This window comes from Coenobita brevimanus, chromosome 116 (genome assembly GCF_032717465.1).
Source record: "Coenobita brevimanus isolate Jiangsu-jjx chromosome 116, ASM3271746v2, whole genome shotgun sequence".
In the NCBI taxonomy this organism is placed as follows: domain Eukaryota; kingdom Metazoa; phylum Arthropoda; class Malacostraca; order Decapoda; family Coenobitidae; genus Coenobita; species Coenobita brevimanus.
The window spans coordinates 3,277,501-3,302,166 of record NC_137069.1 but is presented as its reverse complement, the minus strand read 5'-3'; the positions used below and the strand labels follow the sequence as shown (position 1 = coordinate 3,302,166).

The 24,666-nt window shown below is 42.6% G+C and overlaps 1 protein-coding gene across 1 annotated transcript in view; it reads right to left on the bottom strand.

Moving 5' to 3' along the window:
- Nucleotides 1–24,666, bottom strand: part of LOC145418773 (uncharacterized) — a 52,927-nt gene that overhangs the window by 3,321 nt on the left and 24,940 nt on the right. The window contains exon 2 of the mRNA XM_080287107.1: nt 724–842. Coding sequence (XP_080143233.1) covers nt 724–842 — 119 coding nt within the window. The remainder of the gene's footprint in view (nt 1–723; nt 843–24,666) is intronic.

Sequence of the window (24,666 nt, the reverse complement as noted above, 5' to 3'; positions counted from 1 at the left end):
TGTGGTGTGGTGGTAAGGAGTGTGGTGTGGTGTGGTTGATGGCTGTGAAATTGTGGAGAATGTGGTAGGAATTCAGTTTCTATTCAGAGATATAAGGCTCATTGCGCGGGTGGGGGTGAGGGTGAGGGTGGGGGTGGGGGTGAGGGTGGGGGTGGGTGAGGGTGAGGGTGGGGGTGAGTAAGGGTGAGGGTGGGGGTGAGTGAGGGTGAGGGTGGGGGTGAGTGAGGGGGTGGGGGTGGGGGTGAGGGTGGGAGTAAGGGTGAGAAAGAATGATAAGACTGATAATAAATAATGCATAATAATAATAATAATAATAATAATAATAATAAAACTGCAAAGAATATAATAACACTAAGAGAAAAAATAAAATACAGACACTATTTATTTTGATATTATTCTTATTAGTAAAAATCAGATGTCCTATCCCGTGGGCTTGGAAGGCTCCCTAGGGATTCATTTTTACGTATTACACACTGATATATTGCTACGTTATTTTGCATCTATTTGTATCTATCTCAGTCTATTCATCTATCTACCTGTCTGTTTATTTATCTATCTCTCTGTCTATCTGATGGAGTGATGCTGGGGAGACTTCACCTAGTTCAAAGCACTGTTATGATCATTTTCTCTCTCTCTCTCTCTCTCTCTCTCTCCCTCCCTCTCTCTCTCTCTCTCTCCCTCCCTCCCTCTCCCTCTCTCTCTCTCCCTCCCTCCCTCCCTCACCGCCTGGTGCCCTCCACATGCAGCACGTAGCAGTGTCGCCGTGACCACCAAGGCGTCTTCAGCAGCAGGTGGCTGTTGCTGCATGTTCTCGCCCAGCCCTCCTCCGGGTACAGCCACACCTGTAATGTACACCCTTTTGTAATATCTGGAGTACACATGTAACGTCTGAATTGTGAGACACCAGATATTAATTGGTGTTCTATATACACACACACACACACATTTTAGAGAGAGAGAGAGAGAGAGAGAGAGAGAGAGAGAATTATAACCACTTTCATTATCAGAGTACATTCGTCTGACAGCAAAAGTACAATAATCACACTGATGTAGCTAATCTTGCCGCCTGCCGCTTCTGCTGACTTCCCCCCCCCCCCCATATGGACCACACCATTACCCGGGACCGGTTCCCTGTGAGTCATATACCGCCTCTCTCTCTCTCTCTCTCTCTCTCTCTCTCTCTCCAAAATTAATACCCATAAAACTTTTGTATACGAGAGGAAGGAAAACTGGTGTAGAAACGGCTGCCTGTTCTTCACTACACTTAACAGTAAAACACCGTGAAGAACAGCAAGTGAAAACTGGGTAGGTTTCGTCGCACCCTTTCCTTAGCGATTTATTTTGCACTTTTCACCGTATCATTTATTCTTTTCACTTTAATATCTACATAGCTCATCAGTAACACAGAAGAGGTTATTGAGGTGTTAGGTACAGGATAAATCACTCATGAAAAGGTGTTAGGAAATCTTCAGTCACTTGGAATAGGGCTAAATACATAAAGATACATATTTATTCATACATATTCATACACATTCATTAATTTTCTTCTAAGCTATACAACTAACCCTATTCATTTATACATTGTTGACTCCACCCATCACTACATACATGCATACGTACATACATACACAGGCATACATACATACAAATGCACTTACATACATACATACATACACCCAAATATACTTCCATACATACATACACAGGCAAACATACATACATACACATAACCACACATACATACGCCAAATATACTTCCATACATACACAGGCAAACATACATACATACATACACACACCCATAAACATATACATACATACATATACATACATATCCATACACACGCTATTCATCAATGACCTGTGCTGTACTGAGCAAATTCATTCATTCATTGCTGCTCCACCCTTCACTTCTACATACACACACACACACACACACACACAGACACAGAATTATACTTCCGTCCATCCATACATACATAAACATATTCTACACATACACGCAGACATACATACATACACAACCACACATTCACACTCGTACACACACACACTGCTCACTCCAGCCTTACATACATAAACATACATCTACACATATACACAGGCACACACACACACACACACACACACAACCATACATACACACTCATACACACATACACTGTCGCTCCAGCCTTCACCTCTGCGCCAGTCTGTCCCCTGCGCGTGGTGGCCTAGTGGGTTTGGACGCCCCGGTCGGAGAGGCGGACATGCGTGGGTTCGATCCTAAAGAGATTTTTTTTTTTTTCTTTTTTTTAATCATGTAATGCCATCAGGGGGAAGTAGGGTGGTTGTCTATCTGTCTGTCTGTCTAATTCTCTCTCTCTCTCTCTCTCTCTCTCTCTCTCTGTCAATCCATCTATCTACCTAACTATCTCTCCATCTATATCAGCTCCCTGCCTCTATATCTACCTATCCATCCATCTATCTATCTATCTTTTAACCCTTTCAGACCAACGATGTATTTGTTTTATTTATTTATGGAGAAAATTTGAGTACTGGAGAGATAAGAGAATGCTTCAATTTTTCTCACAATAAAAGGTTTCCTATATAAGATGTACTAAAATGTATGGGAGCAAGAATTAATCAGCCAAATAAGTCGCCAGAGGAAAGGTGTTAAGGCACTGGACTACGGTGGACTAGCCTCGGGTCCCTACGCCTCGAAAGGGGTGCCTAATACACATACCTACATTCACACACACACACACACACACACACACACATACATACACCTGGCCACAACAGTATAAGGCAATGATATGTATGCAGTAAAAACCACACACACACACACACACACACACACACACACACACATCCTTGTCTTCTTGTTCACCTTCTATGTAACACCTGGTCAACCCCCTCCCCCCCCTGCCACCTGCATCCGGGGTGGGTGGGGCGTAGGTGTGGCTGTGGGAGGTGTGGTGGTGGTGTGGTGAATGTGGTGGTAATAGTTGTTGTTGTTTGTGGTGGTGGTGGTGGGTATTATTATTATTATTATTATTATTATTATTATTATTATTGTTGTTGTTGTTGTTGGTGGTGGTGGTGGTGATATGTATGGTGGTGGTGGTGGTGGTGGTGTTGGGTGTGGTGATAGTGATAAGTATGGTGGTGGTGCTGGTAAGTGTGGTGATGGTGGTAGTTGTGGTGATGGTGATAAGTATGGTGGTGGTGGTAGTTGTGGTGATGATACGTATGGTGGTGGTAGTACGTATGGTGATGATGGTAGTTGCGGTGATGGTGGTAGTTGTGATGGTGATAAGTATGGTGGTGGTGGTAGTTGTGGTGATGGTGATAAGTATGGTTGTGGTAATAGGTATGGTGATGATGGTAGTTGCGGTGATGGTGGTAGTTGTGATGGTGATAAGTATGGTGGTGGTAGTAGGTGTGGTGATGATGATGATGGTAGGTGTGATGATGCTACCACATATATTCACCATATAGGGATATATGTGATAGTGACATTGCATACACATAATACGTGACAGTGACAACATATATTACCGTAATGGTGATGATGGTAGGAGTGGTGGTGTATGGTGTGGTAGGTGTAATGGTGGTGGTGGTGAGGTGTGGTTGTGATAAGGTGTGGTGGTGGTGAGGTGTGGTTGTGATAAGGTGTGGTGGTGGTGGTAGTGTGGTTGTGACGATAAGGTATGGCGGTGGTGGTGGTAGTGTGGTTGTGATGATAAGTGTGGTGGTGATAAGGTGTGGTGGTGGTAGTATTGTGGTGGTGATGATATGGTGCAGTGGTGGTGATATGGTGTGGTGGTGGTGATAAGGTGGTGGGATCAGTGTTGTTATATAAAAGTCATAACACACATATACCACTATCATCATCATCACTACAATCGACTCCATTACCATCATCACAAATCACCATCGCCACAACACCACCACCATCATCACCACCAATCACCATCACACACGCCACCACTACCATCATCACCACCAATCACCATCACACACACCACTACCATCATCACCACCAATCATCATCACACACTCCACCACTACCATCATCACCACCAATCATCATCACACACACCACTACCACCATCACCACAAACCACACACATTCACAAAGCTACATAATATTTCCCCAAACAACGAAATCTAAATAATGCCACAAGCTCTCGATTAATATTCAAAATTTAGCACTGCATCAATTTGAATTCCTATTTAACGGATCATGGCATATCACGTCCAGTTTTCAATAATACGTTTGGCTTCTTTATTGACGGGAAAATAAATGTAGTTATTGTATTCGTTGAGCCCTTTCACCCTGAGGACGTGTGGTATTTATTTATTTATTTATTTTTTTTCATGATGGCTTTTGCTTAGTTTACCCTCTTGGATGAGAAGGAAATGGAAAATGTGTGTTTAAGTATTTGGGTAGTGTGATGAGTAAGGATGGAGGTTTGGAGGGTGAAGTGCTTGAATGGGTACAACAAGGAAGAAAGGTTCCTGGTTCCTTGAAAGCAGTGATATGAAACAGGGAGGTGAGCATGGAAGTGAAAAAGTTACTACATGACAGTATTGTGATACCAACTCTAACGTATGGAAGTGAAGCTTGGACTTTCTTGGAGGGACACAAGTCAAGAGTGAGAGCAGTGGAAATGAGTTATTTAAGAGGAGCCTGTGGAGTCACATGGCAAGACAGACAAATGAGGAAGTGAAGATAGTGTTGTGGTGTGGATGTGGATGTGACAGAAAGCGTTAGGAGAAACTGAGGTGGTTTGGACATGTGGAGAGGATGGAGAGTGAGAGACTGACGAGGAGAGTGTATGTGAGTGAGGTGGAGGGGGGGAGAGGGAGAGGGAGGGGGAGGGGGAGGCCAAGGATGAGATGGAGGGTTGGAATGGAAAGGTATATGACAGAGGGAGGGGTGTGAGCTGGGAGCAGGGCAGTGAAATGGCGGGGGACAGGGCGACATGGAGGCGATTTGTTTATGGCCACCCCTTCCGGGACTAAGGCGTCTGGCAACAGAAGAAAGAGCATAGATGAAAGCGTTAAGGGAACAGAAAATGGTGTATGGTAAACGATGGTGACACTACACTACCCTACATTACAAAACACTACACTACACTACACTACACTACCCTAAACTATACACTACACCACACAGTACAGCATTACACTACACTACACTACACTACACATCCCGTACATATAGTGAACCACAATGTCAACACTACCACACTACCCATCATCATCATTTCTGTACACCACACACCAGCACCCTGCACTACACAACACCATAGCACACTCCACATAAGCACCACTATCATAACACACCTGCACCCTACACCACACATCAACACTACACCACATCACATCAATCCACACTACCCTCCGTAACACCACCTCCACACCACGGTCCTACACTATCCGTCATCACACATTTCATCACAACCACACCAGGCAACACCATTAACATCACTACACCACCACCCAATGTCACTACACCAGGCCATACCATCCCCACACACATCATACCACATCATCAACACCAGTACATCACACCTCGACACAACACAGTCACACTATCCTACACCACCATACCACTCTACCACACCACACCACACCACACCAAACAACACCACTTTTATATCACACCACACCATTACCCCACAACACCACTCATTTATACCACACCACACCAAACAACACCACTTTTACACCACACCACACCACCTATACCACCATACCTCTACCACACAACACCACACATGTATAACACCACACCAAACAACACCACTTTTATGACACCACACCTCATACACCACCACATTCTACTACTCACCACCACACAACACCACCCTTTCACATCACACCACAACACCCTACCTCACCACACAACACCACTCTTTCACACCCCACCACACCATTCTAGCCTACCGCACCACAAACCACTACCACACCAATACCAGACCACACCACACCACCCACTCTACCACACACCACCACCACCACATCAGGCCTCTACAGGTCTTCATTGGTGGAATAATAGGGATGTCAAAACAGAGTCCACTGATGGAGTTACAAACTGATCTTTTCACTCAAATCACCCACAACTATCACCACCACCATCATCATCACCACCACTACCACCATCACTATCCTCCTCCTCATCATCATCATCACAACACCATCACTATACCACCTTCGGACTCCCCACCACAGCACAACTGGGTCTTCCTATCATCATGGCACAATCCATCAGTCAGCGCGTCCCCCAGCCTCTGAGTCACCACAACACCATCACCAGCACCAGGGATGACCTCAAGGACTGGAGGCTGCACTTGTGGACAGGGACATGTGATGGGGAATAACTGAATTACAAGTACTGCATATAGTATTTGCATTATACTTAAGTTCAAGTCCAAGTACATATTGATATACTTAAGTACAAGCATTTATAAACAATCTATCTATCTATCTATTGCCAGACGCCTCAATCCCGTTTGGGGTGGCCACAAACAAATCGCCTCCAAGTCGCCCTGTCCCCCGCCATTTCACTGCCCTGCTCCCAGCTCACACACACCCCTCTCTCATATACTTCTCCACCCCATCCTTCCATCTCATCCTCGGCCTCCCCCTCCCTCTTCCCCCCTCCACCTCACTCACATACACTCTCTTCGTCAGTCTTTCACCCTCCATCCTCTCCACATGGCCAAACCACCTCAGTGTGTTCCTCATAACGCTTCCTATCACATCCACACCACAACGCTCCTTTATATCCTCATTCGTCAGCCTGTCTCTCCATGTGACTCCACAGGCTCCTCTTAAATAACTCATTTCCACTGCTCTCACTCTTGACTTGTGTCCTTCCAACAACGTCCAAGCTTCACTTCCATACGTTAGAGTTGGTATCACAATACTGTCATGTAGTAACTTTCTCACTTCCATGCTCACTTCCCTGTTTCTTATCACTGCTCTCAAAGAACCAGCAACCTTTCTTCCCTGCTGTACCCTTTCATGCACTTCACCCTCCAAACCTCCATCCTTACTCATCACACTACCCAAGTACTTAAACGTACTCACATTTTCCAATTCCTCACCATCCAACCTCGCTGTATATTCACTGACTTCACCTCTCTCAAAGACCATCACTTTACTCTTCCCTACATTCACCTTTAGATTCCGTTTCTTACACACTCTCCCAAACTCATCCACCAAGCCTTGCAGCTCCCCTTCGTCTTCACTCAACAACACAGTATCATCTGCAAACAATAGTACAGGGAGTTTCCAAACACTATCCTCTCTCACCAGGGCCACTCCAACATCCACTACCCTACCTTGTACCTCTTTTATTACCCCATCCATGTACAGATTGAATAACCATGGAGACATGACACATCCCTGTTTCAACTCAACTTTCAAAGAGAAAAATTCACTTAGTTCACCATCCACACGCACTGCAGCCTTCGCACCATCGTACATACTCTTCACAGCATTCAACAACTTCCCATCTACTCCATATATTCTTAATACTTTCCACAATCCTTGTCTATCCACCCTGTCATATGCTTTCTCCAAATCCATGAAAGCCGCATACAACTTCTTTCCCTTCTCTAGAAACTTTTCCACTAAAGATCTAAGAACGAATATCTGATCTACACAACCTCTTCCCTTCCTAAAGCCTCCCTGTTCTTCTCCAACTAATTTCTCTGTTCTTTCTCTAACTCTGTCAATAAGTATCCTACCATACACTTTTCCTATTATACTAAGAAGACAAATGCCCCTATGATTACCACACACTTCTTTTTCCCCTTTTCCTTTGTACACAATTTAATTTCAGGATGAACGCTTAATAATATAAAGTACTCGTTCAATGAGGTTTTGTTGAGTAACCCCGTGTGTCTGGCCGAGCAGACTCATCAACCTCAGGTAAGAAATCGTCCCTGCAGGGCCATCCCATGCAGTGAAACGATGTTCCCTTGCGTCAGACAGCGATTTATCACAGCAAGGCGCTGCGAATAGTGTGGTTTGGTTCTCGGATGGACACCGCATTTGCATCTCCACCCAAATAACAGAGTCACCTTAGCAGGCTCCACATCACTCCATTATCTGGTTATATGACTACCACCCAGCGATGTAAATGGTTTGCTGGGTTACACGAAACCATTAGGCTTGTCACTCAGTGTAGAGACACCCAAAGTGGAAAGAAGGGTAATAAAAGTGACAGGCCGGATGCGAAAAATGGAAGGAGAGGAAGGTACACACACCAAAAGAACGATAATGATGAGGGAAGAATTAGGCAGCGCTACATCAAGTAAGTGGATGAGGGTCGCCACCATAGAGCAGTTTACTGGGACGTGATAAAATACTAAAAAAATATATATATATATATATCTTTCAAACTGAGTCCGGATTAAAATTTTATTAAAAAGAAAACACGACTTGAAATAGTCAAAAGTTACTAGACGAAATAATAAAAAGTAACTGGTTTCTTCTGGTCTGGTAACTTTGGAGTAATCTGGTGCACATACTAAGCAAAACGTCAGAGGATTTAGTAACATGGTGAGTGGGGCAAATACTGTCATGCATGTTGAGTCACCCGCCACAGTTGCAAGACATCATGCTGGTAGTTGCAGTGTGTGTTTACTTCAATAACAAGAATATTTGGCTTCTGATATTCACTTGTCTATACATTTTTCACTACACCACGCCACAACATCACCACTACACCATACCACTTAACATCACCACTACACCACACCACTTAACATCACTACACCATACCACTTAACATCACCACTACACCACACCACTTAACATCACTACACCATACCACTTAACATCACCACTACACCGCACCACTTAATATCACCACTACACCACACCACTTAACATCACTACACCACACCACTTAACATCACCACTACACCACCCTCCAACATCACTGTCACAACACACATCATGGACTCTATTACACACCATCATCACACACCACAGCACCACCACACGTCATCACTGTTACTACACCACACCATATCACACCACACCACACCACACCAACAACACTCCTACACAACACCAGACATCACCCTACATCCCATACCCACAACACCACGCCCTACACCACACACCACTACCACAACACCACGCCCTACACCATTAAACCACACACCACTACCACAACACCACGCCCTACACCATTAAACCACACACCACTACCACAACACCACGCCCTACACCAATAAACCACACACCACTACCACAACACCATTTCTTTAGCACTACTGGACCGTATCACATCATTCTGCTACACCAACAACCTACCACACCACACCACACACCACCATCCTACCACACTACACTACACACCACCATCCTACCACACCACACAACATCACACACCACCATCCTACCATACCACACACCACCATCCTACCACACCATACCACAACACAAACCACACCACACTACACACCACCATCTTAACATACTACCATATCCTACCAATACTACACCACCATACACCACTATCCTACCACACCATACCATACCACACACCACCATCTTAACATACCACTACCATACCCTACCACACTACACCACACCACACACCACCAATCTACCACACCATACCACACCACCATCTTAACATACCACTACCATATCCTACCACACTACACCACACCACACACCACCAATCTACCACACCATACCACACCACACACCACCATCTTAACATACCACTACCATACCCTACCACACTACACCACACCAGCCCTTTACAAACCTTCATAGGAGGGGCGTCAGGGGGATCGAAACAGTTTCCATTCATACTGCAGGACCCTCTCTCTCTCTCTCCTTCTCTCTTTTTCTCTTTTTCTTCTATTTATTTTCTTCCTTACTTCTTTGCTCTCTTTTTCTCTCTTTATTTTCTCATTTTTTCTTCTCTCTCTTTCTCTCTTTTTCTTCTCACCTCTCTCTCTTTTCTCTCTTTATTTTCTCTATTTCTTCTCACCTTCTCTCTTTTCTCTCTCTTTATTTTCTCTATTTCTTCTCTTTCCTCTCTTTATTTTCTCTATTTCTTCTCCCCTTCTCTCTTTAATTTCTCTATTTCTTCTCTTTCCTCTCTTTATTTTCTCTATTTCTTCTCACCTTCTCTCTTTAATTTCTCTATTTCTTCTCTTTCCTCTCTTTATTTTCTCTATTTCTTCTCACCTTCTCTCTTTAATTTCTCTATTTCTTCTCACCTTCTTTCTTTCCTCTATTTCTTCTCACCTTCTTTCTTTCCTCTCTTCATTTTCTCTATTTATTCTCTTTTCTCTCTTTATTTTCTCTATTTCTTCTCACCTTCTCTCTTTACCTTCTCTATTTCTTCTCTTTCCTCTTTATTTTCTCTATTTCTTCTCACCTTCTCTCTTTATTCTCTCTATTTCTTCTCACCTTCTCTCTTTACCTTCTCTATTTCTTCTCTTTCCTCTTTATTCTCTCTATTTCTTCTCACCTTCTCTCTTTATTCTCTCTATTTCTTCTCACCTTCTCTCTTTATTCTCTCTATTTCTTCTCACCTTCTCTCTTTATTCTCTCTATTTCTTCTCACCTTCTCTCTATTTCTTCTCACCTTCTCTCTTTCCTCTTTATCTTCTCTATTTCTTCTCACCTTCTCTCTTTTCTCTCTCTTTATCTTCTCTATTTCTTCTCACCTTCTCTCTTTATTTTCTCTACTTCTTCTCCTCTGCTCTCTTTCTCCTCTCTTTTTTCTATTTTCTCATCTTCTTCTCTGCTCTCTTTCTTTTCTCTCTATTCTCTTTTTCTTCTTCTTCTCTCGTCTACTCTTTCTCCTCCCTTCTCTCCTTTTCTGCCCCTCTTCTCTTTTTCTCACGTATTTTCTCTTTCTTTTTCTTGGCTCTTTACTCTCTCTCTCTCTCTCTTTTCCACTGTAAGAGAGAGTAATGGGAGACTGAGAGAGATCGGCGTCTCTCTCTCTCTCTCTCTTTATCCACCAAACGTGTCTGCCTCTCTCTCTCTCTCTTTCTCTCTCTCTTTACCACTGTGAGAGGGAGTAAAGACTAACTAGGAGAGGAGCAGTAAAGCAACCTTATTCTCACTGAGGCAATAGGCAAACTGGCATCTCTCTAAGGCGCGGAGGACGGAGAGAGGGGGAGGGAGGAAGGGAGGGTAGGATGGGAGGAAGAGAGAGAGAGAGAGAGAGAGAGAGAGAGAGTGTGTGTGTGTGTGTGTGTGTGTGTGTGTGTGTGTAGGATGAATGAAGGGTGGATGAGAGAGGCAGGGAGTTTAAAGGGATCTGGGAGGGTGAGAGGGATGCTGGTAGTGATGATGCACACACCCTAGTAGTAGTAGTAGTAGTAGTGGTAGTAGTAGTAGTGGTAGTAGTAGTAGTAGTAGTGGTAGTAGTAGTAGTAATGTAGTAACAGTGGCAGTAATGTAGTAGTAGTAGTAGTAGTAGTAGTGGTAGTAGTAGAAGTAATGTAGTAACAGTGGCAGTAATGTAGTTGTAGTAACAGTAGTAACAGAACCAATAGTAGTAGCTGCAGTGGTTGCAGTAGTAGTAGTAGTAGTAGTAGTAGTAGTAGTAGTAGTAGTAGTAGTGATTATAATACTGGTAGTGGTGCTAGCAGTAGTAGTAGTCGTAACAGTATGAGATGTAACAATTCTCAGAGGAAAATAATAAGCAAATAGTCGCTAATCTCTCTCTCTCTCCCTCCCTCCCTCTCTCTCTCTCTCTCTCTCACACACACACACACACACACACACACACACACAAATTTCACTCTCTCCACTCTCACTTTCCACTGCCACCAACCTCTCTCTCTCTCTCTCTCTCTCTCTCCCTCTCTCTCTCCATTTTTAGTTGCCTCCAATTCTATGGCTAAGCAGCAGATAAAAGAAAATAACTGTAAAGTATGGAGAGAGAGAGAGAGAGAGAGAGAGGGGGGGGGTAGGTGCAACAGGTGGTGAATTTTGGCGTCTGACATCCCCCCCTCCCCCCTCTCTCTCTCTCTCTCTCCCTCTCTCTCTCTCCTTTTGTTGGTCCTCTCTTCAAATTCCATTCTTTCGGTATATGGGAAAGATCATGCAAAAAGGTGAGGAAGATTTTATCACACCGAGAGAGAGAGAGAGAGAGAGAGAGAGAGAGACCATTATTTTAGACTAAACGCTAAATTTATTTGTTACTTGACCATCTGCTAACAAAATCCACTTCCTTTCTTCTTGCCTTATCCTTAACACTTCCACCAACTTTGGCAGAAATAAAATAAAACCTAAACTGTTTACCCCTAGTGACCCTAAAATTGACCTTTTCCTATGACCTTGACCTCTCACCCATTCTCAGAATTTTTATCCCTGTGCAAACTTGACCTGTTGTTCTAAAAATGGGTCTCTTGGGTGACCCTCAACTCATCCACCAAGTTTGACATTTACTTTGCTCAGAATATCGGACTGACCTCTGTACTATGACCTTGGCCTCTGAATTTAGTCATTTTGTTCTTGCCTGACCTTTAACTCATCCACTAAACTTGGCAGATCAGAACTGTGAGGTGACCCTGCCTTGTAACCTTAGGCTCTGACCTTGACCTCTGACGCTCTCAAAATCGAATCCTTGTATCAGCCGTTCTTGCGTTATCCTCAACCATTCCCTAAAGTTTGATCGAAACCTGATACATGTCTTTTTAATCATCCTTGCCCTATGACCCTGACCTCTGACCTATTGTTAATATAAAATTATGTGTTTACTCCGTCTGACCCTCAACCATTCCACCAAGTTTGGTTAAAATCGGACTGAAATTGTTCACACACACACACACACACACACACACACACACACACACACACACACACATCTAAGTAGCACCTGTCCTGCACTGGGGGTTTCTGTACTAGGGGTTTCAGCACGGGGTTTCTACACTGGGGTTTCTGTACTCGGGGTTTCTCAACACAAACTGTCACTACCAGCGCTGAAGTCACAATCAGTAGTAGTAGTAGTAGTAGTAGTAGCGGTAGAAGAAGTAGTAGTAGTAGTAGTAGTAGTAGCGGTAGAAGTAGTAGTAGTAGCGGTAGAAGTAGTAGTAGTAGTAGCGGTAGTAGTAGTGGTAGTGGTGGTGGTGATAGTAGTAGTAGTAGTAGTAGTAGTAGTAGTGGTGGTGGTGATAGTAGTAGTAGTAGTAGTTGTAGTAGTAGTAGTAGTAGTCGTAGTAGTAGTAGTAGTCGTAGTAGCAGTTGTTGTTGTTGTTTGCTTAACCCAGGGATTGAGGGGGTTAACGTGGATATACTGATACCAAATAGTCACGAAGAAGTGCTACAACGCCTCTTACACGTCACCCAGACACACCTTCCATGCCCCACACGTTCAAGGACACAAGGCTGCAATACTAACTACACTAACCAGCACGATCTTCACTACAACTCTCTCTCTCTCTCTCTCTCTCTCTCTCTCACACACACACACACACACACACACACACACACACACACACACACACAGATGAACACATAGACAAACAGACACAAGGAACACACACACACACACACACACACAGACGAACACAGACAAACAGACACAAGGAACATACGGACACAATCTCTCTCTCTCTCTCTCTCTCTCTCTCTCTCTCTCTCTCTCTCACACACACACACACACACACACACACACACACACACACGAACATATAGACAAACACACACACACACACACTTGTCTGTTTTAATCTCTTTTATACTGAGGATTTGTTTTTCGTGTTGCTTCCTGATGCTTCCACGTGTTTTTGTTCAGATGAAAGGTTTCGGTGGTGGTGGTGGTGGTGGTGGTGATGGGGTGGTGGTGGTGGTGGTGGTGGTGGTGGTGGTGGTGGTGGTGGTGGTGGTGGTGGTGATGATGATGATGATGATGATGATAGGGTGGTGGTGGTGATTTGCATAAACATCATAACTATCATCATCACCACCACCACCACCACCAGACCATCATCATCACCACCACCACCACCACAGCATCATCATCACCACCACCACCACCACCACCACACCATCATCATCATCATCATACCCGCCACCACTACCAGCATCACCACCACCACCTCCACCACCACCACCATCATCACCACCTCCACCACCACCACCATCATCACCACCTCCACCACCACCACTACAATCACCAAGTCCTTTCCTAATCTGAACAAAAGCAACAGGAAAAATAAATCTCCGGTCTAAAAGAGATTAAAGCAGACAAGAGAGAGAGAGAGAGAGTGAATGCGTTTGTGTCTAATCGTGTGTGTGTGTGTGTGTGTGTGTGTGTGTGTGTGTGTGTGTGTGTGTGTGTGTGTGTGAGAGAGAGAGAGAGAGAGAGAGAGAGAGAGAGAGAAACTGAATGTGTCTAATTCTCTCTCTCTCTCTCTCAGGGTGTACAGAGCTAGGCCTAAGGTGCTACACAACGTCACCTTTGTACTGTCCTACCCACACACCACTACATACAGCACAGTACAGCATTACAAACTACTCATGTACTCTTATTTAACCTTTTCACTACGGTGGCGCCTTCTGAATTACTGTTACCCTCAAGTTATTACTCAGAAAGGTATAATCCCTCAAAAGACCCAGGATGAGATGGAGATATGGGGTGGAGACAAGGATGAGATGGAGGGATGGCGTGGAGACGTATATGAGAGGGGTGAGATGGAGAAAGGGTAGCCGTATGCCGAAGGATAGGGTTAGTTACATGGAGGCGATTTATCTGTGGCCACCCCTTACGGGATTTAGATGTTTAAAGACAGAAAGCCAGACATACTGATAGATATATAAAGACAGAGGAAGAAAGATTAATAGACAGACAGACAGACAGGTTAACAGAAGGCAGATATACAGAAAAACATAGAAGGATTACACTTTCCTCTCTCTCTCTCTCTCTCTCTCTCTCTCTCTCTCTCTCCAGTTTTTACTTCTTATTTTGCTGTTCTTTAATTTTTGTCTTCCTTATTTGCTCTCTGGCCGCATCACCTATGGCTAAGGCGACTCTACCCCTTCCTCTTTGGTCATCTAATTTGCATTCAACACTTTAACATTAATGGACATTCGTTAAGTTGAATTAAATACAAGAAAATAATACTCTATCACGTGCAGAATAAAAATGCTAGTAAGGAAGAAGTGCTAAGAAGATTTAGTATCATTAAGAATTTTTGCTGAGGTTCAATCATCTAGAATATAAGCAACAATCAGAATTACTCCCAGGTGCCCAACAGTACTGTCAGGTGAACTAGGATAAATGGGAAGCAAACTTTGCCTAACAGTCTGACCGGCCCGGGAATCGAACTAGGGTCTTGCTTGCTGCGGACGCGATGTGATGACCATATTTACATCACCAGTCCAATCGTACATCATTTATATTCTACTGCCAATTTCAACACGTCATAACTTTCCTGTTATAAATCGTCCGTTAGTTAAAACCATAAATCTGTATAAATGAGCGCTCTCTCTCTCTCCCTCTCTCTCTCTCATATAAAAACAACACAGCAGGTCGTAAGTTCACACTGACGGTATTTAATTTGGAGAAGTTACGCGAAAACCAAATGATGAGAACACCCTATACAAGTGATAGTGGGCGGCTCATGTTTACATTGTGACGTCATCATAATGGTTGCCAAAGAAGATTAACCAAGACCGCTAAGCTTCCTTTTCATACGTGACAGAAGGTTAAGCACAAAAATATATACAAAAAAGGGTAAAAAAAATAGCTACAACTAAAATACCTAGGGAAACATCCGTATGAAAATGTTGCTATATGAAAAAAAAAAGTGTCTATTTACAAAATGTGTTATGTGGCAACTTTTCTCATCATACATGCCCCGCCCACACCAGCAGCCACACCTTGAAAATTATCCCCACAAACTCGCTAATACATCCACTTACATTTATTGCTCCGCATTTATTTTCAGTTACTTACAAGTGAGTCTATTGTAGTAAAATTGTATTACGGTGGGAGTTCTTCGTAAGGTGAAATATGTCAGTGTTTTTGTTAATGTGTGGGATATCGGGGTTACTAAACTGGTTCCATTCATTCTCACTCTAACCCTACCCCTCCCATCCCCTCTCTTTCTCTCCTTCATCCTCCCCTCTCCCTTTTTATTTTTTTTTATTCTCCTATCTCCCACTCTGCTTCCTGTCCTACCACTCCCCTCTCTCTCTCTCTCTTTCTGCCTCCCCTCCCCCTCTCTCTCCCCCTCCACTTTTTTCATACCTCCCACTCTGCCTCCTTCTATCCTACCCTCCCCCTTCTCTCTTATCGTCTTCACTTCCTGCCGCATCCTGTTCCCCCCTCCCTTTTTCTCTCCTATCTACCAAGCTGCTTTGTGTGTGTGTGTGTGTGTGTGTGTGTGTGTGTGTGTGTGTGTGTGTTCTTAAACTTCTGCAGTAAGAGGAAGTCAATTTACTCATCATTTTCATCCAAGGACATTATTTTTAGATGCGGAACATCACTTGGGTGCAGACCACGGCCGAGTTTTACCGGGTTGTGATCCAGGCTTCCCTATTTGGCGATCATTCACTCCGGATTTTCGAAAAAGCGTTCAACTCCTTCAATTCAGCTAAGCCTCATTTCAGGGCCGTAATGATAGCATACTTTGTTATCAAATTCTTGCTGATACTATGCGATCTGATTCCGCTTTACATACCCAAGAGGTTAATGAAGGCTACATAATCTCCTCCCGAAGCGGATAAAATCGTCTACAATAACAGTAACTAAAAGGTGTCTACCGTATGTTAGGGAGAACCCCGTACTAGAGGAGGAGTTAGTCAAATCTGTGGTTAATATTTAGGCTCACCTTTTCTCGGCGGTTTCCCTCCTCCTTACCCTTATCTTTTCGCGAATGGGATGAGTTGATGCTGCATGTCGGAATCTCTCTCTCTCTCTCTCTCTCTCTCTCTCTCTCTCTCTCTCTCTCTCTCTCTCTCTCCTCGCTTCTTACACCCTCACATTTTTTTCCCTCCTCTCTCTCTCTCTCTCTCTCAGATAATTAACTAACCTCATCTGTCCCTACATGAGATAAAATGAAAGGGAACGAGGTGGGAGGGATGTTGTGCGTCATTTGTTGTTGCGCGGGGCGAAGTAGTGCCACTTGAATACACCATTATCCCTTTTTGGTTTGGTTAGTTGGAGTTAGTTTAAAATATAAAAAAATACTTTTCCCACAACCTTCAGCATCACATCAACCCACACATGACAAAAACAAGATGGCGGAAGAAAAAAAAAGGGGAGGGAAGGCAAAATTGAGAAGCCCGTAAACGCTGACCAAAGTTGTTATATTATTTGACTTTTTCCGATTCGAGAAGCTTATCCAGGGAAAAAATAAAATAAAGATTGACAGCAAAAACAAAAACGCCACTGTATTGAATATCCTCTTTATTTTTTCTTAAAGCACTAAACTTATTGGATTATACGGAATATATATTTTTAGTTCATCCTTAATATATTCTTACAATTCAGCATTCAGTGTGGACAGATGGTAATTTTAGGCCAAGTTAAAGTGAATAGAGTATAGAAGATCATCAAGGAAGGTTTGTAGACGGTGTATCTCTCTCTCTCTCTCTCTCTCTCTCTCTCTACCCCATCTTCCCCTTCCTCCCTCCCTAAATATGGCCTACCCCTCCTTGCTTCGTCACGCTGGTTCTCTCTCTCTCTCTCTCTCTCTCTCTCTCTCTCTCTCTCTCCTTTTCATTTCCTCGTTCCTTCATCTTCCCTCTCCTTCCTGTTCTTATTCGTTTTTTTTTTTTTCCTCTCCCTTTCTTCCTCCTTCTCTTACTCTCACCTTCTTTCCTTCTCCCTTCCTTCTACCTTGTCTTTCCTTCTCTCTTTCCTCCACTCTCTCCTTCCTTAAATCCACCCTCTTCTTCCACCTTCCCTCCCACTTTTTCCTCCTTTCTTCCCTCCACTCTCCTTCCTTTCACCCACTCCTTCTTCCTCCCTCCACCCTGTCCTTCCTTCTCCCTTCCCTCCACGCTCTTCTTCCTTCTTCTTTCCTCCCTCCCTCCCTCACTCTTTCCCTCTCCTTCCTTACTTCTCCCTTCCCTCCCTCTCCTTCCTTTCCTTCACCCTCTCCTCCCTCTTCCCACCACCCTCCCTCCCTCCACTCTCTTCTTCACTCCACCCTCTCCGTCCTCCCCCCCCTCCCTCCCTCCACTCTCTTCTAGCTTCTCCCTTCCCTCCACCCACTCCTTCCTTCACTCCACCCTCTCCCCCCTCCCTCCCTCCACTCTCTTCTAGCTTCTCCCTTCCCTTCACCCACTCCTTCCTTCACTCCACCCTCTCCGTCCTCCCTCCCTCCCCTCCCTCTTGCACACTCCCCTCACGTAAGACAGGAAGGCTGGAGGTGCATTTGCCTGCCAGAACAAGGTAGGTGGGCAGGTGGGTGCGTAAGTAGACTGGTGCGTATGTCTGTATGTTTGTAAGTAGGTAGATGCGTCAATGGGTGGGTAGGTAGGTGGGTAAGTAGGTAGGTGAGTGGGTGGGTGTATTATATGTATGTACGCAGGTGGGTGGGTTGCTGGTTAGGTAGGTAGGTAGGTAGGTAGTTGGGTATATATATAAGGAACAAGGAACCAGATGCCAGGACCTGCAAACCGTGCCCTCCAAGAGAAATAAAAAAATGACAACAGAGCCATATTCAAGATCAGTTCATCTGAGTATGTGTGTGTATGTGTGCACGTATGTAGGTAGGTGGATAGGTAGGTGACGCAGGCTGGGAGGCAGAAATAGGTAGGCAGGCAGTAAGAAAGCTAGACAGACAGGTAGGAAGGCAGAGAAGAAAATACTGGTTAACAGGTAAAAATGAAGGTAAGTCATTAGGTACGGTCGGGAGCAAAAGTTTATAGACGCCTGTGTGTGTGTGTGTGTGTGTGTGTGTGTGTGTGTGTGTGTGTGTGTGTGTGTGTGTGTGTGTGTGTGTGAGAGAGAGAGAGAGAGAGAGAGAGAGAGAGAGAGAGAGAGAGAGAGAGAGAAACTGCTGATGTCTCGGTGAAAGAATTTTTTCCTCAATGACCAAAATCTAAAAAAGAAAAAGATAAAGAAAAAAGATAAGATAATAAAAAAGATAAAGAAAAAGCAAAAGATAAAAAGAAAAAAATTAAAAAGATAAGAAAAAAAGAAAAATAAAGCAAAAGATAAAAAAGAAAGTTATGAAAAAGATAGATAAAGAAAAAGTTAAAGATAAAGAAAAAAGAAAACGGAGATAAAGAAAAAGGTAAGAAAAAGAAAAAGATAAAGAAAAAAGAAAATAAAGATAAAGAAAAAGATAAGAGAAAGAAAAAAGAAAGTAAAGATAAAGAAAAAAGAAAATAGAGATACAGAAAAAGATAAGAAAAAGAGAAAGATAATACATAAAGAAAAAGAAAAAAGAAAATGAGAGGAAAATATAATAAAAAGAAAAAAGAAAACGGAGATAAAGAAAAAGGTAAGAAAAAAAAAAGATAAAGAAAAAAGAAAGTAAAGATAAAGAAAAAGATAAGAGAAAGAAAAAAGAAAGTAAAGATAAAGAAAAAGATAAGAGAAAGAAAAAAGAAAATAGAGATACAGAAAAAGATAAGAGAAAGAGAAAGAAAAAAGAAAATAGAGATAAAGAAAAAGAAAAAAGAAAGAAAAAAGAAAATGATAGAGAAAAATATAATAAAAAGAAAAAGATAAAAGATAAAGAAAAAAGATAAGAAAAAGAAAAAGATAAAGAAAAAAGAAAATAAAGATAAAGAAAAAGATAAAGAAAAAAGAAAATAAAGATAAAGATAAGATAAAGAAAAAAGAAAATAGAGATAAAGAAAAAGATAAAGAAAGAGAAAAAAGAAAATAGATAAAGAAAAAGAAAAAAGATAAAGAAAAAAGAAAATAGATAAAGAAAAGATAAGAAAAAAAATAAAGAAAAAGGAAAAAAGAAAATAAAGATAGAGAAAAAGATAAAAGATAAAGGACAAAGAAAATAGAGAGAGAAAAAGATAAAGAAAGAAGACATAGATAAAGAAAAAGATAAGAAAAGAAAAAAGAAAATAAAGACAGAAAAAGATAAAAGACAAAGAAAATAGAGAGAAAGATAAAGAAAGAAGACACAGATAAAGAAAAAGATAAGAAAAAGAAAATAGATAAAGAAAAAGATAAGAAAGAAAAAAGAAAATAGAGAAAAATAAGAGAAAATGATAAGAAGAGAGATAAGAGAAAGGGAGAGGAAAAGATGAGAGGAAATAAAAACAGGAAAGCAAAGGATAAGAAAAAAGAAAGAGAAAAAGAAGGAGAGAAAGAGAAAAATGAAGAAGATAAGGAAAAGAAAAAGAAAACAGAGATAAAGAAAAAGATAAAGGAAAAGAAAAAGAAAATAGAGATAAAGAAAAAGATAAAGGAAAAGAAAAAGAAAATAGAGATAAAGAAAAAGATAAAGGAAAAGAAAAAGAAAATAGAGATAAAGAAAAAGATAAAGGAAAAGAAAAAAGAAAATAGAGATAAAGAAAAAGATAAAGGAAAAGAAAAAAGAAAAAGATAAGAGAAAGAGAAAAAGAAAAAGATAAGAGAAAAAGAAAAAGATAAGAGAAAGAGAAAAAGAAAAAGATAAGAGAAAGAAAAAGAAAAAGATGAGAGAAAGAGAAAAAGAAAAAGATAGAGAAAAAAGAAAAAGATAAGAGAAAAAGACAAAGATAAGAGAAAGAGAAAAAGACAAAGATAAGAGAAAAAGAGAAAAGATAAGAGAAAGAGAAAAAGATAAGAGGAAATAATAAGATCAAGATTAAAAGGACTGGATAAAAAGCAGGGCAGGGAAATGGCGACGTGGAGGCGATTTGTTTGTGGCCACTCCATATAAGGGATTAGGGCGTCTGGCAATAGATAGATAGACAGAAGATTAATAGGACTGGAAAAAAGAAAAAGATAAAAAAGACAAAGATAAGAAAATGAAAAAAGAAAATATCTGTTCCTTTCTGACATCCATTTTCTGTTTCACTCCAATTCGTTTTTTTTCTCCACGATTTAATCCGGCTCAGAAAGAGAGAGAGACAGAGAGAGAGAGAGAGAGAGTCATCGTAGTGAAAGGGTAAAAAAAACAACTCAACGATTGTCACAGGGTACGAAAAATATCCTCAATCTCATCATCGCCCTAAAAAATCAAATCAAATCAAATCAAATCAAATCAAACTTTTCCGCGCTAAGTCAGGCCCGCCGTTAGATAGGATGTCAAATGCGACCTACCCCTTCTCGAAAACCCATTTAAATTTTAGAGTGATGACCCAGGATTACTTATATGGTTGCCTTGTTTACTCCTTGGCACGAACGGCTTCCACTGACGTAAACAAGACAAAGGACACATATGAAAACCGCACCCACCCCAGCAATACTGAAAGGGGAAAAGAAACATTTACAAGGGAGGTGGATGACCAAACCCACGGGCTACCCCCCCCCTCTATAAACTATGGTCCGGGTGATGGTTTGTAAATGTGCCAAATTCCGTGTGCCTACGTAAAAACCACGTGTTGTTCCCCCTGGGGCAGTTCCCTGTGGGTGGTGACTATCAGGGGTCCCACCTAAAACGAGGCCGGGGTGAAAGTCTACCAGCAGGCAAAATTTCGTGTTGCTGGGTTGCTAGGTCGTGCATAACGGGTCTGTCCGACGGCCGACACCTGCCCTGTGAGGGGCGACCCTCGGTAGTTCCACCCTTCCCAAAACGTGGCCAGGGTGGGCGTCTACCAGTATGAAAGTGTCATGTTTTTGGGTCAAAACCTTTGGCCGTACTGGTCGACAACACAGAGGACCGCCTTCCCCTTCTGAGGGGACATCCTCCAGCGTCCCACCATACTTGCAACGTGGCTCGAGTGAATCTAAGTCATTGTGCAAAAATTCGTATTCCTGGGTGAAAAAAAAAAAAAAATGGCCGTGCTCAAATGTTTTGGGTGGAACACCCACAATCCGCTGCCCCCATGGAATGCGACCCTTGAGGTCCCATCTTGCCTGAAACCTGACCCGGGGGAAGGTCTACCATTAAATTTCTTTTTCCTAACACCTCTCCCATAGAGTCTGGACTCTTCAAGAAATAACAGTAACTCTGTGAGTGAGTACGTGAGTGGGAGTGTGACACAGTTAGGGACAAGCACTATATTCGGCTGCCCCCGTGGGTGCGGCAAAAAAAGAAATTCTCTCAGTTTAAGAATACCAGCCACCGGAGGAACGTATGAAACAGAAGTGAACATTAAGCGAACTTTTGACTTTGATTATATCTGATTATTGTGTGACGCCCGCTAAACGACTTAATTCAGCTTAGGAGCCCCCCCCCTCACAGGTGGAGAAGTAAGACTACTACTGTCATCACAATTACAACATTCACTCATAACCACTACTGTAACTCCATCACCACCACTATAAACACAAGTCATCATAATCAACACTACTATTCACCACTATCGCCATCACCACTACCACTAACACCATCACCACCCCTACCATCATCACTATTACTACTACCACCATCACCACCCACTACAACCACGATCACTTTTCATCAATGCCATCATCCACTACCACCATCACCATAAACCAACACCACCATCAATATCACAACCACTACCACCATCACCACTACCACCATCATCATCCACCACCACCACTACCACCATCACCACCACTACCACCATCATCATCCATCACCACCACTTCCACCATCACCACCACTACCACCATCACCACCACTACCACCATCACCACCACTACCACCATCACCACCACCACTGCCACCAATACTACCACCACCACTGCCACCAATACTACCACCACTACCATTACTACTACTACCACCAATACTACCACTACTACTATTGCTAGGAAGGGGCAGTGAGAGTACACCCTGTGAAACGAGGTGTAAGATAAATGACCTAGGTGAATAACAGCAACAACAAAAACAAGAGTGAGATAAGCGCGCGTTACTCTTATTTCCCAAGGCTTGTATTATACGGCTGAGGAAACTCCCTAACACCTTTTCTTAATCGATTTATTTTGTCTTAATATACCTTATTGCCTTTTTCCTACATCAATCCTTCCATTATCGCCTTACTCTGTATAAATAACGTACAAAAGGATATTAACCAGCCATAGCCAAAACTAAGTCGCCTAGGAAATGGTGTTACCGAGCGACGCAGGTAGAAAGACGTTATCGTACTGAAAGGGTTGTCTAGAATAGTATACCTGAATTTATTGGTAATTAACTGTATATATATTTATTGTTAACAGAAGAACTCTCTCTCTCTCTCTCTCTCTCTCTCTCTCTCTCTCTCACACACACACACACACACACACTCACTCACTCTCCCTTTCTCCATTAACGTTTCTAATCACGTCTCTCTCTCTCTCTCTCTCTCTCTCTCTCTCCAGAATCACCACCTCTGTAACAATCACTACCACAACCACCACTTATATAACAATCACTACCACAACCACCACTTCTATAACAATCACTACCACAACCACCACTTCTATAACAATCACTACCACAACCACCACTTCTATAACAATCACTACCACAATCACCACCTCTGTAACAATCACTACCACAATCACCACCTCTGTAACAATCACTACCACAATCACCACCTCTGTAACAATCACTACCACAATCACCACCTCTGTAACAATCACTACCACAATCACCACCTCTATAACAATCACTACCGCAATCACCACCTCTGTAACAATCACTACCACAATCACCACCTCTATAACAATAACTACCACAATCACCACCTCTGTAACAATCACTACCACAATCACCACCTCTACAACAATCACTACCACAATCACCACCTCTACAACAATCACTACCACAATCACCACCTTTATAACAATCACTACCACAACCATCACTACCACCACAATACCTTCACCACTACCACCAATATTACTACTACTGCTACCAATACTACAACCATCACTACCACCAACACTACCACTACTACCAACACCAATATTACAACTATCACTACCACAACTATCACCACCATCGCTACCTTCACCACCAACACCAATACAACCACCCTCACCACCAGAACCACACCATCACCACAACCACAAATACACCATCACACCACAACCACACCATCACCACCACCACCACCACCACAACCACACCACCACAACAACAAGTCTGGTGAGGTGGGCGGGACATGAATATTTCAGTAGTAGGAGAGGAGGGACACCTTATACCGCACCAGGGCACACACCACCACACTTATACCACCGACAACCACATATGCTACACCATACACTTATACCACCACACACTTATATCACCACACACTTATACCACCACACACTTACATCACCACACACTTATATCACCACACACTTATATCACCACACACTTATACCACCACACACTTATACCACCACACACTTATACCACCACACACTTATACCACCACTTATATCACGACGCACTTATATCACCACACACTTATATCACCACACACTTATACCACCACTTATATCACGACGCACTTATATCACCACACACTTATATCACCACACACTTATACCACCACACACTTGTATCACCACACACTTAATCCCACCACACACTTATACCACCACACACTTATACCACCACACACTTGTATCACCACACACTTATATCACCACACACTTATATC